The sequence below is a fragment of the Phyllostomus hastatus genome, unplaced genomic scaffold (assembly GCF_019186645.2).
Source record: "Phyllostomus hastatus isolate PE091 unplaced genomic scaffold, TTU_PhHast_1.1 phas_contig_40, whole genome shotgun sequence".
Taxonomy (NCBI): domain Eukaryota; kingdom Metazoa; phylum Chordata; class Mammalia; order Chiroptera; family Phyllostomidae; genus Phyllostomus; species Phyllostomus hastatus.
The window spans coordinates 79,671,923-79,695,803 of record NW_025333872.1 but is presented as its reverse complement, the minus strand read 5'-3'; the positions used below and the strand labels follow the sequence as shown (position 1 = coordinate 79,695,803).

The following is a 23,881-nucleotide window of genomic DNA, read 5'->3' as shown; positions in this document are numbered from 1 at the left end:
AAGTTGGATGGAACCTGAGCTGGTGGGTGCGCGTCCTGCAGGCCCCCCACCACGCTGAGCCTGGGTCAGGCAGGGCACTGTGGATGGGCTCCACGTGCGGACCTCAGCTACAGCCATCTGTGCCCAGACCCCTCCCCTGCCCAGGTATTCAAACTGATAACATGGAAGAATCTCTGATGTTCTGCAAGTTCTCTCAGAGATTTGGTGTCACCCAATCATGCTGATATCACCTAAAAAAGCATGTGCCTTACACTCCGAATGCCAGGGCAACTGTGTTATAACTGAGAATTGCCCTGCCATCACTTCCCGAGATTACATTTATCCTTATGACCTTCAAATAATACATGTTTATGGTAGAATACTAATGAGAGAAGATGCAGAAGGAGACTTAAGATGTCAATTATGCATGGCAAGGCCAAACGACACTATCCTCCATGGATAACGGTGCCAAGTCTCTGGAATCCGGGCCTGGTGGGGCACCTGGGCCACGGGCCGGAGCCCAGAAATAAAAACGGTACGCTCGCCTCAGAGGGAGCCAAGCGGTGCTGCGGCTGCCTAGGGCAGAGCGACGCACAGCGAAACATTTGTCACATGCGTGCGACACCGACTTTATTTTTTATTTGAATATAACTCAAATACTAGTTTTGGTTTTAGAATTTTAAAAACTTTCAATGTAAGGCTTTTTATGTAGTTTGTGGTCGTACGTCTTAAGTAAAATTGGGATACCCTTTCCTCGGTTAACACTGGGGTCCGGGGTCTGGGGGCACTGCTCTGCCTTCACAGGGGTCTCTACCTATTACTCAGGCCTGAGGACCACTGGCCTAGCCTGGCTTTCCCAGCCTTTGAAAATGTGCCCAGGGTTCCTGCTGCTAGCTGTTTCATATGCCTGATACAAAATGTGAGGGTGAGCTGGACCAGGCCTCCCATTTTTCCTTCTGTTTGCTGCCCGCCATTTATCTTCCTTATTAGGAAGGCCATTGTCCTTCCTTATACTTAGATAATCCTCCACTTCATTGATTAACTGATTTTAACAAGTGAAAATCAACTCTTGCCCGCATTCACAAAGCTCGAGTTTTTCTCCCACAGGAACAAAGTCTTCCTGAGCCTCAGCTCAGGGATTTCCTCCACCTGTTCGATTTCCCTTCAGGAAACTGGCCATTCTGCCTCCCCTGCTGTAACCTGCGATGTCCTCAAAGGTGCACTCTGTCCAATGCCAAAGCCAGTGGCCAGATGATGACAGAGGTGTGCCTAGCAAAGCCAGGTGGACCTCTGGTGTCCCACACCACGCCTGTTAGCAGCCACATGGAGTTTCCCAGTCACCAGCGGTCAGCACGTCTCTGGTGGCCAGCGCGTTCTCTGTAAGCAGTCTGTTGGGTCATCTTTGTAAAACACACCCAAGCCTGTGAGCCAGTGGGATCTCCTCATCAGTGGGAGACATATGCTGTGTATCACACATGGCTGGAGACGAGTGTCTGCTCTTGCACATGCAGGTGTGTGCACACCGCACATAAGACACCAGGTGGATTCTGACCCTTCGGGTGTTACCTTGTGCTATGGTATCGCTGGGTTCTTGGACTTCCTTGTCCTCTTTCTCTTCCTGGACACAGGACGCAGCTGCCATTTGGGCAAGGGCCGAGGCGCAATTAGCTGCAACTCCTTCAGAGGAAACAAACAAGTTACCCCTTAAACTGAGTCTATTCTCCACCCATTCACTTGTCTGAACTCTCCTAAAAGACAGGTTTCCCAATAGGGCCATTCCTGGTACATTCTACAGGGATCTGCCTCAGGCCACAGTCAGAACATCTACTCCCCCCAGATACCTAGAGCACAGCTCAGCCGCGCTGCCTTCCGCAGCCCATCTAGGCTCATGCAGATGGCGTCACGTTCCTTCTGGTTCTGCTCTTTGATGCCTTCAGCTCCCAGAATGAAGGCCAGCCCTTTGGAGCTCCCCGCCATGCGGCCAGTCAGGGGGGTTGATAAAGTGTCAATCAAGTTCTTCCAGCAGCCAACCAGAATGTAGCGAGCAAATGCCACACCTATAACGTGAAGGGGCATGGGTCACTTTCCTGAGACAGAAACAACCTGGCAATGAATGATAGCACGAGATTTCTTTCACCATCGAAATAGCAATACTGAGCTGTGTGCAATTCTACTATAGGCAATATAATTTAATGGATTTCACTTTAAGCTTATAAATAATGAATGTTCCATGATCAACTGGATGATGCTAAGTAACTCCCACCAGGCACTTGTCCTGTAAAGACAAAATCTTAATTCATTGATGTCAGTACTGGAAATTGCCAATAATGATTTAACTGCTAGTGCCACATATAATACACGTATAATATATGTATATTCATAAACTCGTGTCCCTTACCTGCCACTGTGGAGTCATCAATTCTCCTGCCCTGGGTGAAGGGAGACTCTGTGGATGCCGAGGCCATCAGCTGGCCCCCGATTGCACTGCTCTCTAAGCCATCGATATCTGCCAAGGAAAAGGAGCAGTTTTCCTGGATTAGAGCAGTCCAGTCAAAAGCAAACAGCCACCATGATACTCGTTTTTCCCAAAGAATACTCCTTGCATCTGTTAAGTAATAAGTATGTAGTAACCTTTTATTGAGATATTAAAAAATTTTGTCTCATTCATTCAGTGCGGTTTTCTTTCATTGTCAGAGCATTCTTCTGTCAGGCTGCTGTATATTTTTGAGTTGAAAAATATAAACTCTTGTCTTCATTACAAAATTTGCTGGTTTAGACTATTATCTTTGAATACTTTTATTCAAAACAGTGGCATTATTCTCAAATTTTATGTATACGGATACCTCAAGATGGATTTGACTAGAATAAGTCTCTTTGGTCCAATAACTGTAAAACCTAATTCCAAAGTACTATAATAATAACTTAATAATAACAACACTTTACAATTTTCACAGTGTTTTCATGTAATGTTCTTTTCATTAGATCTTCCCAACAAGTCCAGGTGGATAGGCACAGCAGGTATTAGTTTTCCTGTTTTGCAGAGGGGGAAACAAATACTCAGAGGAGGCAAGTCGCCCCAGGCCATGAGGCTGGTAAAGGAGGGAACGAGATTTAGCAGTCCTGCTTTTCGACTCCAACCTCGGCCTCTTCCCATGACACCAAACTCCAGCGCAATACGGGATCCTAATTCACCTTGTTTAAATTTTTGTTAAACTCTCATCCACAGAATCAGCTCAACGAACCAACATGCTGGCAAGGAGAAACTCTCATCCACAGAATCAGCTCAATGAACCTAACATGCTGGCAAGGAGAAACTGGCTTGGGGTTGAGACAACTAGGCTTCAGCCTTGGCTCTGAATGAAGCAGCCTGGTGGCCCTGAGTCAGGTTCTCCACTCTCTGGGCCCCTTTCCCCAGCAGGACGGAGGCAATCGTGGGAGGAGTGGCCATGGAGTGCAGGCATCTGAACCTGGATGCAGCTAACACAGCTGAGCGCAACACAGAGGGGAAGGGGGAGAGGGTAGCGTAAGCTGACGCCTTGACTTCAGAACTTCACCCGCAGCCCAGCAGGATGGTGTTTGAAAATGATTTCACTATATCTTTGATTCTTACACTGACTCTAAGAAGCCTAGAGACTTCTGGCAGGACATCTCTTTGAAAGTTGCTAAGAGGGTAGATCTTAAGAGTTCTCATCACAGGAAAAAAATTGTAACTACGTGTGGTGATTGATGTTAACCTAAATTCACTATGGTGATCGTTTTGCCATATACACACATATCAAATTATTATGGGTACACCTTGGACTAAAACAGTAACATACATCAATTATACTCCAATAAAACCAGAGGGTAAGAGCAGAGGAAAATATATATTACTACCAAAGTGGGAACGGATCAGTTTCATGAAATTAATATGACTTATGGTCAAACAGTATAATGAGAGTTGTCAGAAATTGCCATTTATCAAAGTTATAATGTTGCCAGTGTGCCAGGTAAAGGACTGACAAATCCAAGTGATGCAAAGTTTATCGGATCACTGAGACTCCACAATTCTACAGGACACTCGGACAAGACATCGGGGACAGCCACAGTAAGTACAGTGTTAAAGATGAGATGGCTGCTCTAGCTTTTCCTCGCACACAATGAGAGATGCAAGGGAAGTCTCCAAGCTCCAGGTTAACTGCTGCTTGGATTCACTCGTCACTTCATAATTGGAATTTGCTGCAAAAAAATCATAAGGATTAATTTTGTCTCATTCTTATGAAAAGCCTATCTGTCTGCCATTAATCTAAGTTCGACAACTTCCTGATGAATGCAGCAGTGGAGTTCACTGTTCCGTTAGAGAGGAGATGGCTGATGAGCTGTGACGGCTGATGAGGCGGCGACAAGGGGCAGCTTGTTGTCCGTCCCCTCTTACACCTGCCGAGTGATGCCTCTTTTCAAGGTTCAAGCAAGAGATTAATTTGGGCACAAACTTTGGTATTTCAAAATTAATATTAAACCTGGAATGTTTGGATCTTCGCCCAAATTCCAAGGCATTTCTAAGCCCTGGACAAGTACCTTTGATCCCTGCTGAAGAGAGCTGATGAAGATGGATGGAAACCAAGAACTGCTTACAGGTAGAATGAATAAATATCTCACAGTGAGATTAAATGTCTCTCATACTTTTCAAACAGATGTAAATGTTACCATGATTAATAAAATGTAAATCGGTCACTTGTCTAGTGATTCTGATGCCCATGGCTCAGGACCCAGCCTTGCTTCTCCCAAATTCCATCCTAGCTCTGGAATCAAGGACTCCGCTTGCTGTGGAGAGACCTTGCTCTATGTCCTGATTCCCTGTCTCAATCCTGAACAGCCCCGAACTCCTCATTGTTGGGTTTCCCTGCCAGTCGTCCCCTCGGCCACCTTTGTAAGAGCCCCTGACGGCAACCACAGGCAACATAACATACCCTCCGGACAGCAGATCCGGCCTCCTCGCTGGGCTGTGCTGCCCCAGGCCAGTCCTGCCCCCTCCTGTCAGTGTGCCCTGCCCGGTGCAGAGCCATGCGGAGCTGTGTGAGGACAGGTGGCACTGCAGAGAGGGCAGGGAAGGCATCGATGTAGGGCCATAGTCCACATATTCGGTCAGCTGGAGCCAGTGACAACACTGCTCAGATCAGTTCTGGGTCTGGGAACTCAGACTGAATACAGGACAAGCCTGGAGAGCCCCTTATTAAAGCTACTGACGACCAGACCAAACTTTTGAGCACTCCTTGATCATTACCCGACATCACGGTTAAGCCGTGCAAAGCTGTGTGTGAATGGCTGCTTTCACCAAAAATGTGCTTAATGCCCACACCCCACAATGCTCTCTGCGGTCTCATGTGGCATTTCTGATAATTAGGTAGGATTTTAAAAACTCTGGACACTGAAGACTAATATGCTGGGTAACTACTTGACATTATTATTATTATTTAATCCTCACCCAAGGACATGGTTTTTTAAAAACTGATTTTAGGGAGGGAGGGAGGGAGAGGGAAAGAGAGAAAACTGATGTGATAGTGAATCATCGATCAGTTGCCTCCCATATGAGTCCTGCCTGAGGATCAAACCCACAGCCATTTTTCAGGTGTAAGGGCAACCCTCCAACCAACTGAGCTACCCGGGCAGGGGTACTTGACATTATTTTCAGTTCCAATACAGCTGGGAAGGGAAGGGAAGACCTCTGACAAGAAGTGGGAATGAAGCCAAGTTTAAAATCATATCATTTCACATTATTGGCAAATTTCTAGTGGCACTGAATGGTAGAGCATCATATAGATAACAGTATCTATTAGTACATGAGAGTTCTCAGGAACAGTTCTGGGCTTTGTGCCCAGAAAGTACTTCATGTCCCAGAAAAGGCTAACAGTCATCCACCAACAGCTGTAAGTGCTAAGTAACTGCTAATCTAATGGGGCACAGTGGGCTCCGCAGAGTCCCACACAGAAAAAGGACAGAAAACTCTTGTGAGGTGAGTTCATGACAACTTTCCTGAAATTACAACAGACTTCCAGGGCAGTTTCATGGTGCTGTTTTAACCAAACACCACTGCTGCCCTGAAAGGGGGCTGGGAGAGTGAGCCGTCCACCCCACGGAGTGGCACGGAGCTGTGCAGGGAGCCACTGACCGGTCAGCATGGTGATGAGCGGAAGGCTGTTGTCCTCCGGGCTGCCCCAGTAGCCAGCTTCTCCCAGCATGTTTCTGTCGAGCACCTGATGGTAGAGTTCCTCGATCCAGGTCTGGGAGAAGACCATCACCACCCCGCTGTTGTGCACCTGCTTCATGAACTCTTTCTGCAGAGAAGATCACAAGACGAGGTGACTAAATTTGGTCCCCTGCAGACAAAGAGCTTCCTACACTCTGCCGTTGCCTCTTCTCCCCAACCAATGTCCCCTAAGTCAGTACCAACGAGAAAAACAAAAGCTTATTGACTGAGGGAAGGAGGAAACTGAGATGGAGAAGTCCCCAAACTTCATGAAGTTTCTTTCACATATGACATCTTGCTAAGAAGCCCTGTTGAAGGATTAGGGATGCTGCATTTTGTATTTGTTACTCTTTGACATGTGGGAGGATTAGAAACTGCACAGAAACACTGAAGAAGCCTCCTTCTCACTGCCCAACAGCAGCAGAGATGGAACGTGCTCCCTGAAACAACGTGGGTGTTTCAACAGATACTCCTACTCACGAAGCCACCACTGACCAGGGAGAACTTACACTGTATCAAGCACATACGTGATGACTGATATCCTTCATGTACACCATGGATTAGGCTCACGAACTGATGACTAGGTTACACCACCAAGTGGCTTGCTCTGGCAGGGGAGCTGACTGCAGGACAAGCACCATGCTTCTCACCCCATACCTTACAGGAGGTGCTTTGTTGCTTTGTTGTTGATAATGAATAAGCTTAGCTCTGGGTGATGAGCAGGTCTGGGTACATTTCGGAAGACAATGACAAGTTTTTGTAAAAGACACCTTCATTTTCAGCAAAGGGGACCATTCTCTGTACCTCTGCTGCTACTTAACATGCTGACCATGTGTTTTTGAACATGTCTCATGTGTGAGTTTAATATTGCTGCCGGATGAAATCACTGGGCCGTTGGCAGGCAGCCGTTTCCAGGCACCCCGGGTTGCTGCCATCTCGAAGCAAGGTGTGGCTCTGCGGCTCGGTGTATACAAGTTGAGTCATGTCTCCTCCCACTCTCCACAGCGCCATCCTTCACCGGGCACTGATGCTCGGCTTTCCAGCCCAGAGGCCACAGCCAGCCCTGGGAGGGTGCAGAGCAGAGGGCACACTCACCAGCATGCCGGGCGCCAGGGCGGGCCGCTTCCGGTAGTAGTCCCCGTGGGAGAGCTTCAGGTTCAGGAGCAGAGCGCAGTGCGCAGCTGCGTACAGGCTGTCCGCGTTCATCAGCATCTGCAGGCTGAGGCTGCCGTTCCCGTCAAAGCCCGGGGAGTGCATCATGCCTGAGGGAGAGCACCGAGAGACTTCAGAGGCTGCCAAGGGGGCGCTTGGCAAGATCGGCTTACGGAGAGCCACGAAGCAATCCTAGCGAGAGGAAAATGCATGGCGTAGGACATTTCTGTAAAGCAACGACAGCCAGCAACGCCTATCTCTGGGGACAGCTACACACCCCAGACTGATGGGGCAGAGCATACTCTCAGGAGTCCATCTACCTGGACAACTCTTGATGCCACTCACCAGCTACGTTGGTGTAATCACTGAAATCCTCTAAGTCAGCTTCCTTAGCCAGAAGGGAGCAGAATATTTGACTACATGTATCTCCTGCTCAAACTCTTCCATTGGCTTCCTATCACAATAAAATAAAACCCCAGCTCCCCCCTTCGCTCTCCTTCCACTCCCTGCAGCCACGCTGACCTGTGCTCCTTTACCTCACCAAGCCAGGCCTGCCTCGGGGCCTTGGCGCCGGTTTCTCCCACTTCCTGGGATGGTCTCCCCAGATCTCCAGATGACTGGCTACCTCAGTTCTTTCCCCCTGAATTGTCAGCTACTCAGAGGCCTTTCAGCTCCATCTAAAATAATGACCACACCTACTTTCCCCCCACCTTGATTTTTTTCATCGCCTCAATGGCATTTATTCTACCTAGCATTATATTCATATATATATATATATATATATATATATATTTGGAACTTTTAAAAAAGATTTTATTTATTTATTTTTAGAGAGGGAAAGGAGGGAGAAAGAGAGAGAGAGAGAAACATCAATGTGTGGTTGCTAAGGGCTGTGGCCTGCAACCCAGGCATGTGCCCTGACTGGGAATCGAACCTGTGACACTTTGGTTCGCAGCCTGTGCTCAATCCACTGAGCTACGCCAGCCAGGGCTATATATATATTTTTTCTTTTTTATTGTCTGCCACCACTACTATTGTCTACTGTTATCTAAGATCTCTGAGAGGGTGGGACTTTGTTAGTCTCCTTCACGAGAGAATCCCCAGTGCCTAGAGCAGTGCCTGGGGTATACTGCAGACCCTCAAAACAATATTCACTGAATGAATGAATAAGAATCAGTGAATTAGGTGCAATTATGCATGTAGGATATTTAGTACAGTAACTCTTTCTAAAAGTTCTTCAAATTTGGGGTAACAAACTATAGGAACTACAGCCTTTGGCATATTCTGGCAATTTGTTTTTTTCCCCCAGTGGTTTATGAAGTTCATCTTCTCCCTCTGTTACCAAGATGGTCTTTACAAAACAAGCTGAAAGGATGCAGTAACTTTTAGCACCTCTGCAAGTGTATCTGCGGAACAAATTCCCAAGAGCAGAATGAAGACATATATTAAATTTGATCGATACAAGCAAAATATCTTCCAAACAGTTTTATACGAAACCTTCTTTGTACCAACTATGCAAAAGTAAGAACACTCTTCTACTCACCCAGCATACTGGACACCATCAACTTTTTGAAATTTTGTAATTAGATTATATGATTTTCTGGATAACAAATTTCTTTAAGTCTATGCTACTAATTTTCTGATGATGGAAGTTACAAGAAACTTTTCTTAGTGATTTGGAAAAAGGCACAAAGAAAATGAAAATAATCTATAACCATACTATTCTGAGATAAGTATTAATATTTTGATGTTAATTTTGAATCTTTTAAAAATTATATTATGACCATTATCCATATCATTAAATATTATTTCAAAATATCATTTAAAGGGCAACATAAAATCACAAATAGATATATGATAACTCATTTAACTTTTCCTTTATTTGGGGGCATTTAGGACATTTCTAATATATTTTGCTGTGAAATTAATACATTTTGGTATACAAATCCCTACTTGAGTTTCTGTTTTCTTGGTATAGGTTTCCAGGAGTCCATGAAGAACCAGCTTTCTATGAGTGTCTACCTGTCAGGACCTGGAAAACTGTCACACAATTGCTGAGCTTCAGTTTTTCCTTCTGAGATTGGTTTCTCACCAGGGCAAACTGACTCCAGAGGTTTTTGTGCTCTTCAACAGCATCTTTGATTTTCCCAGCCATTCATCCACCCCTCCGCCAGCCCACGCTCCCTGGTATGGTACAGGGTGATGGTGAGAGCATGGTGTCTGGAGCCAGGCTGTTCATATCCTGGCATCACCACTTCACAGCTGTGTACCTTGGGTAATTAGTACTTAACCTCCCTGTGCCTCAGTTTCTCATCTGTAAAATGAGGATGATAGTACTGCCTACCTATGGAGCTATTATGAGCATTTAAGTGAATCAATACATGTAAAACTCTTAAACAATGCAGGGCATACTGGAAGTGCTATGTTAGTGTAAGCTACTATTATTATTGCAAATACATATATACATGCTGAAAAATGACTCTAAAACATGGCACCAAGATATTTCAGAGACAATCTCTGGGTGTGTATTTTTTTGTTTTTATTTTGTATTTATATTATCATATTCTCCAAACTTCACATTCCATAATGCCAGGGTGTTGGAGGAAAATTTTGTTAAATTTCCCTGCATACAAAATACTCTCTTCCTTTATTAAAGCAAACCTACAAACCCTCATCCCTTGAGGCTCATGACTGAGCACCACTGACCTAAGGAACTGCAGTCTCAAAGTACAGTGCTCATGCCCCTCCATTGATGGCTGTGTGAGGTTAGCTCTTGTTTTTAGTCCTCAAGGAGCCACCATACACAGATGCCAATTCGTTCCATGCAGGATCAGGGAGGCATTTCAGCAGCTACCACAGCTCACATCCACTACCATCTTCATAAAACCCACGTGTGTCTGAATGTTGTCAAACTCCCCCACCACAAGAAACTGTAACTGCTTTAAAAGAAAAGGCTCCCGTGAATTGCATGGAAATAAGGAGGTTCGTTTCAGCTGTGTGTTAGCTGTCTGAGAACAGGGGTCCCTGAGAAACGCCAAGTAAGTCTGATCTCAGCCAGGAGAGCAGACCCTGGTGACAAGTCAGGGAAAAAGGCTTGGTGGGAAGTCTGGGCAAAACAAGGTTTAATGCTTTTTACATAGAGTAAATAATGAGTAAAATATCTAAATTATGACTTAAGGAGACTCTTTGCCTCCTCCCCTCCTCCTGTTTTCACTTTTGTAACTTCCCCTTGAGGGAACAAAGAAAGCCTGCCATCTTCCTCATCTCAGATGGGTACAGATGTTTCTCTTTTACTGATCTTTCGTCTTGGAGAGTCAGCACCGCCTCCGTGCACAGGTGGACTGGGCCAGCACCCAGTGGCTTTGGCTAAACCACGGTGGCAGTGAATGTGATCCATTAAACCACAACAGGAACTGAGGAGAATGAGCCATTAGTGACAGGACCACAGAGTGATGGGTCTGTAATTTGGAAAGAGACCAACTCATAATTGGTAAAAGCATTGTGGAGTTGACTGCAATAAAAACAAATTACTAATATACTTACAATCACTAAAAATTATACTTGGAAACAACCAAAAGATTCTGACATCTCTTTTCAATGTATTGATTTCTACATGTAAAAATTAATGTCACAACATACTGGGTTTGATGGGACATTTTATAGACCTCTAAAATATGAGCAGTTTGCAACATTTATGGGACCACATAAAACATTTTCTCAAGCCCTGTTTTGCATGTACTATACGAATTGATTTAAAAGGCACAAGAACACAAATGTGAAGACTTACTTTAGCTTCAAATTTTATTTAAAAACTTTGCTAGGATTATGCTTCATACTTCTCACAGGAAATGAGGAAGGGCCCTTGGAAGTCAGTTACGCTGGGCACCCTGCTGGTGTCAGAGACTTGCTTGTCATTACAGGGAAAAACCTCCACATGGTTGGTGACCAGAAGTGTCTACAGGGAAGTGTTCAGTGTGACTAGTAAAGGGAAGAGCACAGAGTAGGAAAGAACTGGGTCTTCCCTACATATAAAGGAAAAAGCTGGGTTTTGCATTTACAAGCACCTTGCAAGAAAATTATCTTTAAATTCATCACTCACAGTGTGAGAGTCTATGTCCCTATACTGTTTTTTTTTCCTTCCTCCACCAAAATTCTAGGAGCCTGTCTTCCACCCTTCACTAGAGCTAGCATTACTCTCCTGTGTACTCTGGCCAACATTCCCCAGCTCTCCTGTTCAAGTGTGGTCTGGGTCACAATGTTCACACTTGACAGAGAGAAAGGGTCTGAGGTTGGAGAAGGCGATGTTACCAAAGTACACTGGAGTGTCACCCAGTTTGGAAGGTTGGAGCACACTGGGGAATTCAGAACACATTTGGAAATTCAGAACCTGTTGGGAGGACAACCAGCATCTGATCCAAACCCCCACCTGACCCGAGAGACCTTATTTGGAACATTTTGCACACTGATATACCAAACGTGTGTTCAGCATGATTTTTAGACACTGAGACCTAGAAGCATTTCAAGAATTCAGTGTTCTGAGAATCACAGATTTCCATTTTGTTTCAGTCAGCAGTATCTTTCTAGAATGCAGTTGCCTCGTATTCTTTATTTCATACAGTATACATTTATCACCTTCCAAGTGTATATTCCAGCCATCAACTGCCTACAATTCAAACAAACCACCACCAGTAAGTTTTACATTCCTTCACACTCTTTAAATATAAGAAACCTAAAGATTCATTCAGTTGCTTGGAGGACTTCAAACAAGTATGACAGGCATTGCCCATTCAGGCAAAAGGATCTAAATATTCCTGATGACTACATAGGAAAAACCGTGCACCAACCTGAGCAGAAGGTGGAGGCGAAGTTCTGGAGGGCCGCGTCCACCTCTTCCACGCTGGGCAGGGCCAACAGGCGAGGGAGGAGGCTTTCGAGGGACTGCACAAACAGCCGGGCGCTGTGCTGGTCGGCCTCCTGGTTCTTCAACAGTTTGAGAGACAGAGCTGCGGTCCGCAGGGACCTGTGGCCCAGGCAGTCCCGAGGGGTCTGCTCCTCATCGGCCAGCGAACAGTTGTCCGACCCGATGTCAGACACGTCGGACCTCCCCGAGTCCTTCTCTGCTGCCATTGAGTACTGGTCGCAGGAGTCAAACTCCGTCCTAGAGAGGTCCTGGTCGTCCACGCTGAAGTTGCTCTCGCTGTATCTGGACCCGTAGGACCTCATCCTGCAGTCCACCGACAGGAAGTTAGTTATGTCGGGGTAGGCGACCGTGTGGCTCCTCTGAACGACGTCGGGCTGGTCCACTGCTTCTGGTTCTGTGCCTTTGCTCAGCGTCTCCTTGCTCTCCTGGATGGCTGGGGACTTGAGGCTGTTCTTGGGGTTTTCGCAGTGGTCCTCGGGTGTGGTCTGACCCAGCTCTCCCTCCAGAGTGGTCTGGCCCGTGTCCGTGGTCACACTAATGCTGATGTCAGGGCTCCTCTCGTTCCCCGACTCCCACGGCGTGTGCTCTGAGGACAGGACGCGCCGCTGCCAGCGGAAGTCGGCCTCATTGATCTCCATGGAGTCCCTGCTCGACTCGGCCCCGTCCTTCAGCTCCTCCAGGCGCAGGAGCAGCAGCTGCACCTGACCTTCGCTCAAGCCCTTGCCCTGGCTGAGCTCGTCTAAGGCCCCAAGCAAGGTGCAGACACAGGACACGGCGGCATAACAAGCTTCGATGCCACCCTTGATGCATGCTTCGGTCATACCATCCATGATGCTGAAAGTGTTTACAGGAGAAAATGGCATTGATACACAAGACATGGAAAAGTGCTCCAAAATGAGCAAGCACTGTTAGACTGGTGAACAGTATAGTATGTAAAACGTATGCTCTGATTTACCGGAAATTAAATGGCCTGGGCAAACAGTCATGAAAACAAATGCACGCAGGTGGGCAGAGAACAACCTCCGGGCAAAGCAGCCCACCCTGAATCAGGCTCTCGGGGCTGGCTGCTTTACCAGGGTACAAACAAAATTCCATGTGGGAATTTATAATCTTCACAAGGACAGGCAGCGAGTGACCTCACTGTTGTGCTATGTTTGGTTTTCAAACAGAAAATAGTTAATGGCTATGAGTATGGGAATGTGTACATCTTCTGTAAGACAAACATATTCCTGAATAGATGCATGTGAATACAGCTGTTACAAATCAGATAATATTTAGTTTTCCAGGGGGGAAAGGAAATCCTAGAGCTGAAAGGTATCCTATAACTAAAGGAGGATTCCTATAGCTACTGTAATTAATTTGGAAAGTTTTTCCCTAAAATAACCCCAATAAATAATTTTCATACATTTCATTTTGTACATTGGATTTTTTCAGTCAATGTGAAAAATTGTATGAGTATAATAAATTGGGATACGACTTCTCATATGGTCTGTGGGTACATTATTAAGTAGTCACATTTCATATAGTGTAGATTCATAACATTTCAGGGATTTCAAAACAAGGTCAAGAGTATTCAGAGAAGCAGTGTTTATCAAGCAATATAAACCTAAAAATGAGAATGCATCATACAGTTTGAGAAGATCCAGATGAGACTTTCTTTTTGAAATTGATCTTTTTCTGGTTTCGGGTTCAGTGGAGCTGGGTCCTGCCAAATCGCAGAGACGCTGTGGGCTCCCGAGTAGCTATAGTAAAAAGTGGGGGAGATAACGGAAGAGTGAGTATCACAAGGCACAAGGTTTTAAAACTGTGAGATCCTATGAACCTGTACTTTCTACAGAGTGATATGGTCTAAGGAGAAGCACCAGCAGTCGGAAACCAAATCTTAGGAAAACTGATCTGGGTGTTCTTCTTGACGCAGAGTACACGTGGGGTTCCTAGCTCCCCATTCAGGGCTGGCTTAGCCCAAGAAAATGCCCAAGGATGGTTTCACAATTTTTATAGCACAGGAGGAGAAAGCACTTGCAGCACTGTTCTCCAGTGAGGCTGACCTCTGATATCCTACACTATACTCTCTCAGTCTGATTTTGCTATCATGTTGGCTAGCTTTAAAAAATGGGTTGACAAATATTCCCTCTTCCTACTCTCTGGAAAAGTTCATGTGTCAGAATTACTCATTCTTTGAATGTTGGTATAACTTGTTTCTAAATCTATATGGGATCAGTAACTTTTTTCTAATGGAAAGATTTTAACCACTGATTCAATTTCTTTGAAGTTGGGACCATTTAAATGCTCAATTTCTTCATGAGCCAACTTTTTAAAGGTTGTGTTGTTTCTTAAGGTTTTATCAATTTTATCTAAATTATCAAATTTCCTGGCCTAAGGTTGTCTTAATACCTTCTTTAATGTTTATAACATCCATAGTTATGTATTTTTTTATTTTTATTTTGTTTGTTTTTATTCATTCTAAACTATTTGATTGCTTTTGCCAGGAGATTTTAAATTTTCTTAGTCTTTTCAGAGTCCTGGTATTTTTCACTTTATTGATTTACTACATTATATTTGTTTTTTTATCACATAACTTTCTGCTCTTATCCTTATTTTTCCTCCTTTCTGCTTTCTTTTAATTTAGTCTGTTCTTCTTTATCCAACTACCTAAGTTAGAGAGTTAGAACATTAATTTAAGGCTATTTTTTTAATAAAGGCAACTGAAGCTATAAATATTCTTCTATGTACTGCTTTGGCCACATCCTACAAGTTCTCATGCATACAATTTTCATAATTGTTCAGTATTAATTTTTATTCCTACATGGTAGAAGTCTTTAAGGAAGATTTCTATTTGAGGCTAAATCAAGAAAAGACTGGTTAATTAGGTATATTGGAACAGATGCCTATCCCTATGTCTATTATTTTCAAAGTATATTGTATTTGTTTGGAAAGGTATTTTAAGTTAAAAAAGTCATATCTGAAGGGACACTCTTCCTTTCCTCTTTCCATATTTCTTTTTACCCCAGAAACTGGGAACTTCTATTCTCTTGGAGGCACAGAACTGAAGCTTCCACTTTTTTCTTCACATTCTATTTCTTTGACATTGAACCCAACCCTCCCCCCGCCCCCACAGACTACCAGGCTGGCATCCAAGCGAAGTGGCTGGGCCTGTGGGCCTCTAGCTGCCCCAGCTCTTACTAGAAGGGTAAGTGCATTTCGGAGGGAGCAGAGGGGAAAGTATCACTTTCTTAGAATCCATTACACTCTCTAATCTAGCTTTACCAGTAATAAATTAGATTATATAAATTCCCACATTAATCTTGTACTTATTACTCAGTCGTTTCCAAATCTGGGGGGAAATAGGACTGAATGGTTAGGCTTCTGAAGAACCCTCGACAAATACCTAAAGAGAAGGATGATGAGTTTAATGTCAGCTTCTTTGGTAGGAATGAGGGATATGCAATCAGTGGTCGGGGGTCACGGGTCTGATAAAGATTAGAGAACTCCTTCTAAAGCCGAACCATGGGAGAGAGAAAAGGAAGTCAGGTGTGCTTTTTGATTACTGTTCTTTCTTTTTTTTTTTTGCAAAAGTGAGAACAGAAAAGAAAATACCCTTTGAGAAAAATAACTGTCCTGTATGTCTTTGATTAATAGGCACCCAGTGAACGTGGCAGAAGGACAAATTACAAAGAGAACAGGAAGTAACACACCAAGTGTCCAAAAGGCTAAACAAACATCCTGGGTGCCCAGTGGTTTCCTTTGTGTGCAGAAGCCCAGCCCACTTTGGTTCCTAGGTTACCAATCTTCCCGAATTGCTAGTGCTGGCACTGTAAGTGGAGGCACTGCGTTTCAGAACCACCTGGCCCACGTCAGTCTGCTGTGCTCACCGGGTAGCACTGCCTGGGCACGCTGCTCAGGTGCTGGCGTCTAATTCCAGCCTTGCCCTGCAAAATAACCCTGGGAAGCTAGAACATCTACGGAAAGGGGGAAAACACAACTACTTTCCTTTGAGTAGTAACGAAGTCATTTAAAATGCATCTAGATGCCTACATACCCTGTGGACAAAGTATTTACTTAGCATTCAGGTATCAGGTGGCTCTACTGTGGGCAGCAACAACTCCAGTGCCCGTCAGCTTCGAGGGGGGAAGAAAAGTCGCTGCTGCTTACTAAACACCCTCTTTGTAGATAAGTTGTTCTCAGCTCTGCCACAGTCAACATATATTAAATGCTTACTCTGATTCAAGCATGGCTGTGCCAGGTACCCGGGGAAACATACAAAAGCAACATATGCAAAAATATATTTAGGAGATGAGACGTTTGGTCCACACTGAACTGTGAAACAATCAGTGTGTTGCCACATATAATCAATTGTAAGTGAGGGCATGGGCTTTTAAGCAGAGCAAAATCAGTGGTCTGAGGCAGCGGAGCATGACGGAGGAGGATTTTGACAGCAAAGAGGAAGCTGCATTTAGAACACCAGAGTTCCTGTTTTAACTACCACTCACAAGGACTTGGCACTCGTAACAACCTCTCATGGAGCCTTAGTTCTCCATCTAGAAACTGGGCAGATTACCTTCCTAAGGGACATTGTGAATGAGCTAATGTGAAGTGCCAGCCATGTCCAGCCTGTTGTAACCAACCACCCAGCTTTGGTAAGCGGAAGAGGATAAGAGGACCCGGGGACAGGGAGTCCGAATAGAGGCAGGACAAGTGGGAATTGAGAAGAGCAGGCTTGGTCAGATGGAATAAGAGTGGTCCTGGTAAAAGACAGGAAATGAGAAGAAGACAGAACAGTCTAGAAACTGAGCAGAGTCATTCAGACTTGAGAGGCGATAAGGAGCCATTAGAGAGTGGCAAAATTGTCAAAAGCAGTGATTTCTGAACCCGAGTCCGGAAAGACAAAAGGAAGACAGCAAGCAGGAGACAGATGAGCTGGACCTGGTCACTGCTCTGGGCAGGCGGGAACGAGGGCCAACTACTTCCAGCCTCCATGCTTTGTTTCTCTCCTCCTTAGGGCAGCAATAAGTGCACCAGATATTTGTTTAGCACTTTATACTTACAATGTACTTATACAAACTTTATCACATTTTGAACTTGAACCCTTTGGAATATTACTACTATGTACAGATGAAAAAATTGTTCAGAGTTAAATAATTTAGCTACTATAATGTAGGTGGTGAGTTAGAGAGAATTTGAACCCTGGCTCTTAAACTTGGGCTTATGAAAGGGGTCACTGAGCTGGCCTCAGCAAGGGTGGTCCTAGAATCATTTGCACTGTCTAAGTCAAGTCCAGTAGTAAGTGTGGTGGAGAAAATGACCATAGGTTTAGGCTCAGAAAGACTAGAGTTTGCATCATTTCTCTCCTTCTTTGTAACCTTGGACAAATCCTTTGACTCTTTGAAGATGTAGTTTCTTTGCAGGAAGGAAAATTCTTTTTTCCTGACATCACGTTTCTACTGGGAGGGACATCCCGTGGAATAAAATTCTGGGCCTCTCTTCTCTCTCTCTCGTGCTTCTTGCCAGTAGAGGGGTAGTCTCTGATCTGACTGGTGAATTCAACAGGAGCTGAGCACATGCAGCCAGCTTCCTCCTCTCCCCTTTTCTTGGAGATCTGCCTACATTTAGAAGAAGTCCACTTCTGCTCCCCAGGTTACAAACTTAACAGGCAGGGCCAGGTCCCCACGGGAGGGCCACTGCTGTCTGGATGGTGAGAAAGTAGCCTAATCTCACTCACTTCCCAAACTGCATTGTATTCACCAACCTAGTATTTATCAGTTATTAAACCTGACCCTTTGATCTCCATTGCCTGAAATGATGATGCTCAACGTTGCAAAGTTATCTTGAATATTAAAGTGAATGTATATGAAGTGCCTGGCATAGAGTAGGTAAGAAACAAAAACTGGTTATCATTGTGTGCCCACAGATTTTCTTAACCAGCAGTTAACTCAGGTTCACTTTTTCATTTTTAGAAACATTGGGTCAGAACTTCCCGTTAGTCATTGCTGTCAAATCTCATTACAACGACACCAAGAGGCATTTCAAATTAAGCTTTCTAGAAATGGTGAGTAGCAAAGGTTGCTTCAAATAAGAGAGTAATCAACAAGGGAACTGTGTCACCCTGTCATTTCTGGGGTTAGGTACCAAGAGCAAACGCAATTTGACTTTCACAAACAAGTTTGCAAATACAAAAATGTTGATCACTTTTTTTTGATAGTTGAGAGAAAGCAGATAAATCCCCATTTGAAGCACCTTCAAAATAACCCCAATTCCTCTTCAAAGCCATGAAGAAGCACACTGGGATGATCCGTACAGGCTGAGCAACCTTTGCATTCTCGCGGGGGTCCTGATGTTTGGGAGATGGGAGGCCTAAGAAGGGATAGGGCAAGGGGCTCTCTTTCACTAACCAGAGATTAGTAATGCTCTTTTTTGGATAATGTACAACCTGGGTGTACAATTTTGAAATCCAGTTTTGGCAAAGTGAATAAATGTATGTATCTGCACAAATAGCACTTAACGGAGCAGAATGAAATCTAGCCCAGGGCTCAGTTGATGCATGCAGTTTAAATGATCAAATAGCTTTGCATCAGCAAGCACTTACCACTGCCCCTGATGCTGGCTCCCAACACATGCACATAGGCACGCATGTGCCTATATGTGCGTGCACACACACACACACACACTACTCAACCCTAGAGAGACTGACTACCTGTTATGGGATACATTGTGGGAGCAATTAAGTTCTAGCAGGTGAATGGCAAGCACTTTCTGAGTGCCGCCTGCTTGCAGAACACTGTGCTCAGACGCCTGGGCATGCGCCCTGGCATTCTTCAGTGCATCCCTACCTCCTTCATTACTTTGATGGCTTCCACTCGGTGCTGCGGTGGGGGGTAGAGCAGCACGCGGTGATAGAGGGACTGGAGCACGGGCTTCATGGAGTCCACCGACCCCACCAGCCGGACCAGCTCAGCTGCAATGTAGTAGATGGTCCGAGCCACAGGCCCACTCAGCGCAGGCGCAGTGGAGGAGCAGCCTGAGCCCCGGCCATGGTCAGAAACTCCAGGAGATGTGGAGTCCGAGTCCACGCCGGCACTTGCGCTGCTGTGAGCGGAGGTGATGGTTTTGTCATGAATTGGATTCCCCAGGATCACAATGAGAGCAGGGCAAAGGTTTTTCCTGGGAAGAGATGGGGAGAAAAATAAGTTTCACTACAAGCCAAAGGATCAAATGTGAATATTACTGAGTGCAAATACCAGACGCCACACAAATAACTGTGAGTTGGGTTCTTTACTGCTCCTGTATTTGGCTATGTCCTGCCCCAGTGCTCCATGTCTCTCCATCAGTGCTGGGCATACGAACAAAATACTTCCTCTCATAAGTCAAGCTAGGGTTAACTAAAGAAAATATGATGAGAAGCATCAAGAAATCATCTTGCATAAAGAAATAGACTCAAAATGTGAAATGGCTCAGTTAAGAAGTTTCACTTCACTGTGAGTAACAGAATTATTTTGAGAAGTGAATTTAAAATTCTGACACATGTCATTCACATTCCTCCCTGTGGATAATAAGCCCGGAACCCAGAGCCGCCAGCTGGCTGCCTGCAGGCCCCGTCACTCGTGTGAATCTCTGACTGTGACTAAGTGACTGGTATTCCGGTTGAAATGGAGAATGTACCAAGAATAATGTTCAGAATCTCTTGCCCACCCGCTGCATAACTTTCTGGAGCCTCGATATGCTTTTAGAACAAATAAATGACTTACAAAACAATCTCCTAGTATCTGAGTTGTATGCTCCTACAATGTAAACAAAATGCAAGAGGGCCTTGGAGGCCTATTTTGTTACAGTAATCATCAGTTTCTCTCTGGGGCATGTAGGCAAAGCAACTTCCCTACTTCCCCCCGAAAACATTTACCCATAGGTGAAACCAGTGGAGCGGTCATGGGCGCTGTGGGAAGGGACCCACGGGCACAGCTGGAAGGAAGAGCCCCTCGGGTTGGCGTGGGGGCCGTGAGGGCGGGTGCTCACCAGATCAGGTCGGTGAAGCCTCTGTGCAGGTGCATGGAGGAGGAGGAGCTGCTGAGCACAGACAGAATGCACTCCAGGTACAGAAGCTGCAGCTGCTGGTTGTCACTGCAGAAGAACACCGGCAGGAAAAGGCAAGATTACGGAGGAGGTATGGAAACATTTGGCAAATGTTTGGTGTTACAGAAATGTTCATTTGGTGGGGCGGGGGGGTGGCTGTTAGTGTTATGGGTTGAATTATGTCCCCCCTCAGAATGTGACCGTATTTGGAGACAGGGTCTTTACATAGGTAATCGAGTTAAAGGGAGGTCACTAGAGTGAGTCCAAATCCCATGTGACTGGTGTCCTTATAAAACGAAGGAATTTGGAGACAGAGGAATATAATGTGAAGAGATGTAAGAAGGAGGAGGCCCTCTACAAGCCAAGAAGAGAGGCTTGGAATAGATCCTTCCTTCCCTGCTCAGAAGGAACCAACTCTGCTGATAGCTTGAGCTCAGACTTCCAGCCTCCAGAACTGTGAGACAATAAATCTCTGTTTTCTTAAGCCACACAGCCTGTGGTACTTTGTTACGGCGGCCCTAGCAAACTAGCACAGTCAGGGTGGTTTTTTTTATTACTGAATTTACTTTTTAGAACAGTTTTGGATTTATAGAAACACTGAACATGAAACAAAGTTACCATATCTCACTCACCCCTACACATGGTTTATCCTCTTACTAACACCTTACATTCGTATGGCACACTTGCTGCCAGTAATGAACAAATATTGATATGTTATTAACTTAGTTGCACAGTTTATTCCAGAAATGTTAATTCTTATATGTTCAATTATGTAAATTTTTCAATGGTCAATGCTTTGCTAACTTTCATTTGACTTTTCTTCTTTAGTTTTGAGGGTAGCATGGTTTTTCAATGCACACATTATTTTTCTCAAAATTACTATTATGGTCCTACTTAATAGGTCTATATACAAAAAAACAGAGAACTTAAAGAGATGCACATTCTTATACCCAGATTAAGTTGGCTGCCTCACCCACCAGAATTAAGGAAGAATTTAATGTTCAAGGACACGTTTACTACAAATATATAATCAATACTTTTAAGAGCTTTCATTCAGAAATCCTGAATAGAATGGAAATGTTCAGAAAAAGGAGAAACTTATTTTAAAAAATAATTTTGGTTGTCTCTCCTTTCTCCTGATTTGCAGTAAATAAATGCCAAAAGGAAGCTTAATGCCCTTAACAGTTCAAGTAAGTCCCAGGGGAAGGAGGCAAAAGGGAAAGGCAAGACCAGTGACATTCAGACTAGAAACTTAAGGAGACAGGAAGGGAGCAAGGCTAATACCAGACCGTCCCGAAGCCCAGAAGATTCCATCCATACAGCTGCCAAACTGGGAGAGGCTGTGAGGCTGTCAGACAAAGGGTCATTAGGTGGGGATGGGGACCCCTCGTTTAGGTGCTATCCTAAATTCCTTGATGGTACAGCTTTGTAAAAATGACATTATGCTTTAAAACCAGTTGGCAAGCTAGTTGACAAGCTATAGCCCAAGGGCAAAATCCTGCCATAGCCTGTGAACTGAAAAAGATTTTTACATTTTTAAAGGGTTGTAAAACCAAACCAAACCAGAAAAACTGAACAGGAAACAAAGATGTCGTGTGGGCCTTCACAGGGAACGTTGGCCGACCCGCAGATCTCCCTTGTCAAGAGAGAACTGCGAAATGATTAAAACAATGCCGTTATTTTGAAAAATAGAATTCCACTTCAGTTTGGATGTACTCCACAACACCCTTTGAAGGTGGAAGAAGAGAGGGGTCGAGGCTGGGTCTCCAGAGAAATTCTTATTCTTTGGCAAGAGGAAGATGGTGGCTGGGGAAGAGAAGAAAGACAAGACATGAGTAGCCACTCCTGGGCCAGGTATGGACTTCGCGCACCCATACACCTGCATGGCAAACTTCCCCGCACTTTTGAACGAAACAGTTCCTGATGGAAAAGCTGCACGTTCTTCATTCTTGTGGGACCAGAGAGAAATGCACATAAAGCGCTGCACAGGAAGTGCCCTAAATGAATAACCGAACACAAGGCTGTATGAGAGCTATAGGAGTAGCATCTGACCCTCCTTAGAAAGATCCAAAGAGGATTTCCAAAGGACAAGTACCTCAGAAGAGACCTAAAGTTCATGGAGGTGCTGGGGAGAGGGTGTGCAAAGTGTGGCATGGTGGGGGTGGGGACGGGGTGGTCGTGGGTGGAGCACAGTGCGTGAGGATGTCAGTCGCCAGCGGGATGTGGGGCTGGAGAGCTGGGCAGGGGACAGATCAGAGAGGCTTTTGTAGGCTGTGCTAAGATGCCTGGACTTTATTCTGCAAGTGGGAGGGTGAATGACAAGATTCTTATCTCAGAATAATCATTCTGGATGCTGTACAAATGAACAGATTGAAGATGGCAACGCAGGAAGGCCCTAACAGTGATGGTAAGCCACATTTTGAAAATCAGTTCTGAAAAGATTGCTTCTGCTATAGTCCCAGGCTAATCTTTCCGACCCATTTCTTGACTCAGTATTAAGAAAATAATTATGAAATGCCCCAATTCAAAAGGGTCTCTTTATCTCTTAACTGTCAGACTAGCATCACAAAACTAAAATAATTATAGACAATAAAGATTGTCAATTTCTGGAATCACTAGGAATAAACCTATAGAAAACCTCTGAGCTGTCAGGGTTCCTATGAGTATCTGCAAGTAACAATATGAGTATCTACAAAGTGTGGCGCAGCAACCCCCAGGCATCAGACTGGATGACAGGGAGAATGCATTGCCAAGGTAACTGGCCCGGGAGTCTCCGTGGAGACCGAATGTGCTGGCTTTTCTGTGGGTTGCAGCAGTCTGGCAAAATGGGTGCTTATGACCTTGTATGAGTCATGTCAGTAGAGGAGCTGTTTGAAATGTAAGCACCATCCACACACGCTCCTCACCAAACACACAAAGGCACATACACAATGTGTGCGTGTGTGTTGCATGTTTGTCTGGCCATAGACAGACAAACATGGGATTTGCAAGGCAGAAAGGAGACTAGAAACCAGTCAACTCTTTCAAAGCACACTAGAGAAAAACCTGTCTGTTTAAAGGGAGTGTGAATTATGTTGCCTGGTCTTCTGTTTGAGTGATTCGTGGCTGGCAGGCTGAGTATCTGCTGGTCTCACTTTCTGCTCGTCTCTGAACTTCCTCCCAGGCACACGGTCCATGGAGAACAACTCTCACGAGTGGACCAGGGGACGTGAGGGCAGAGCAGTGGCCTCTCCTGGCAAGGCTTCTGCCAGGCAATCGGGTGGCACGCTCTGGATCTCTGGAGTTCTTAGAGCTTTGTCTCATCTTGAACCGTTTTGACTTGGCTTCCCTTAGAAAGAGTTCAGGTTGAGGTAGAAAGAGGAGAGAGGGAACAAAGTCACCGTGTGAGCAGAAGAGTGGAATGAGAACACATAGGCGAACACTTCACCTTGCCTCACCGATCCCAAGACCAGCAGGGTACAGACCCTCTTTGATGTTCTGTGCTGGGAGGAGTGGGTGGTGGGGGACGAACAGAGAGAGAATGAATAAATCTCTTCCTA

General features: G+C 45.0%; 1 protein-coding gene across 4 annotated transcripts in view; it reads right to left on the bottom strand.

The window, feature by feature from the left end:
- The window catches only part of ARFGEF3 (ARFGEF family member 3), a 165,805-nt gene that overhangs the window by 56,572 nt on the left and 85,352 nt on the right, over window positions 1–23,881 (bottom strand). For all 4 annotated transcript variants that reach the window (XM_045842823.1, XM_045842824.1, XM_045842825.1 and 1 more), the window contains 9 exons: window positions 20,286–20,390; window positions 19,106–19,436; window positions 13,908–14,020; window positions 12,202–13,112; window positions 7,301–7,467; window positions 6,128–6,293; window positions 2,378–2,485; window positions 1,821–2,036; window positions 1,546–1,656 (listed from right to left, as the gene is read on the bottom strand). In XM_045842823.1, the coding sequence (XP_045698779.1) occupies window positions 1,546–1,656; window positions 1,821–2,036; window positions 2,378–2,485; window positions 6,128–6,293; window positions 7,301–7,467; window positions 12,202–13,112; window positions 13,908–14,020; window positions 19,106–19,436; window positions 20,286–20,390 (2,228 nt within the window). The remainder of the gene's footprint in view (window positions 1–1,545; window positions 1,657–1,820; window positions 2,037–2,377; window positions 2,486–6,127; window positions 6,294–7,300; window positions 7,468–12,201; window positions 13,113–13,907; window positions 14,021–19,105; window positions 19,437–20,285; window positions 20,391–23,881) is intronic.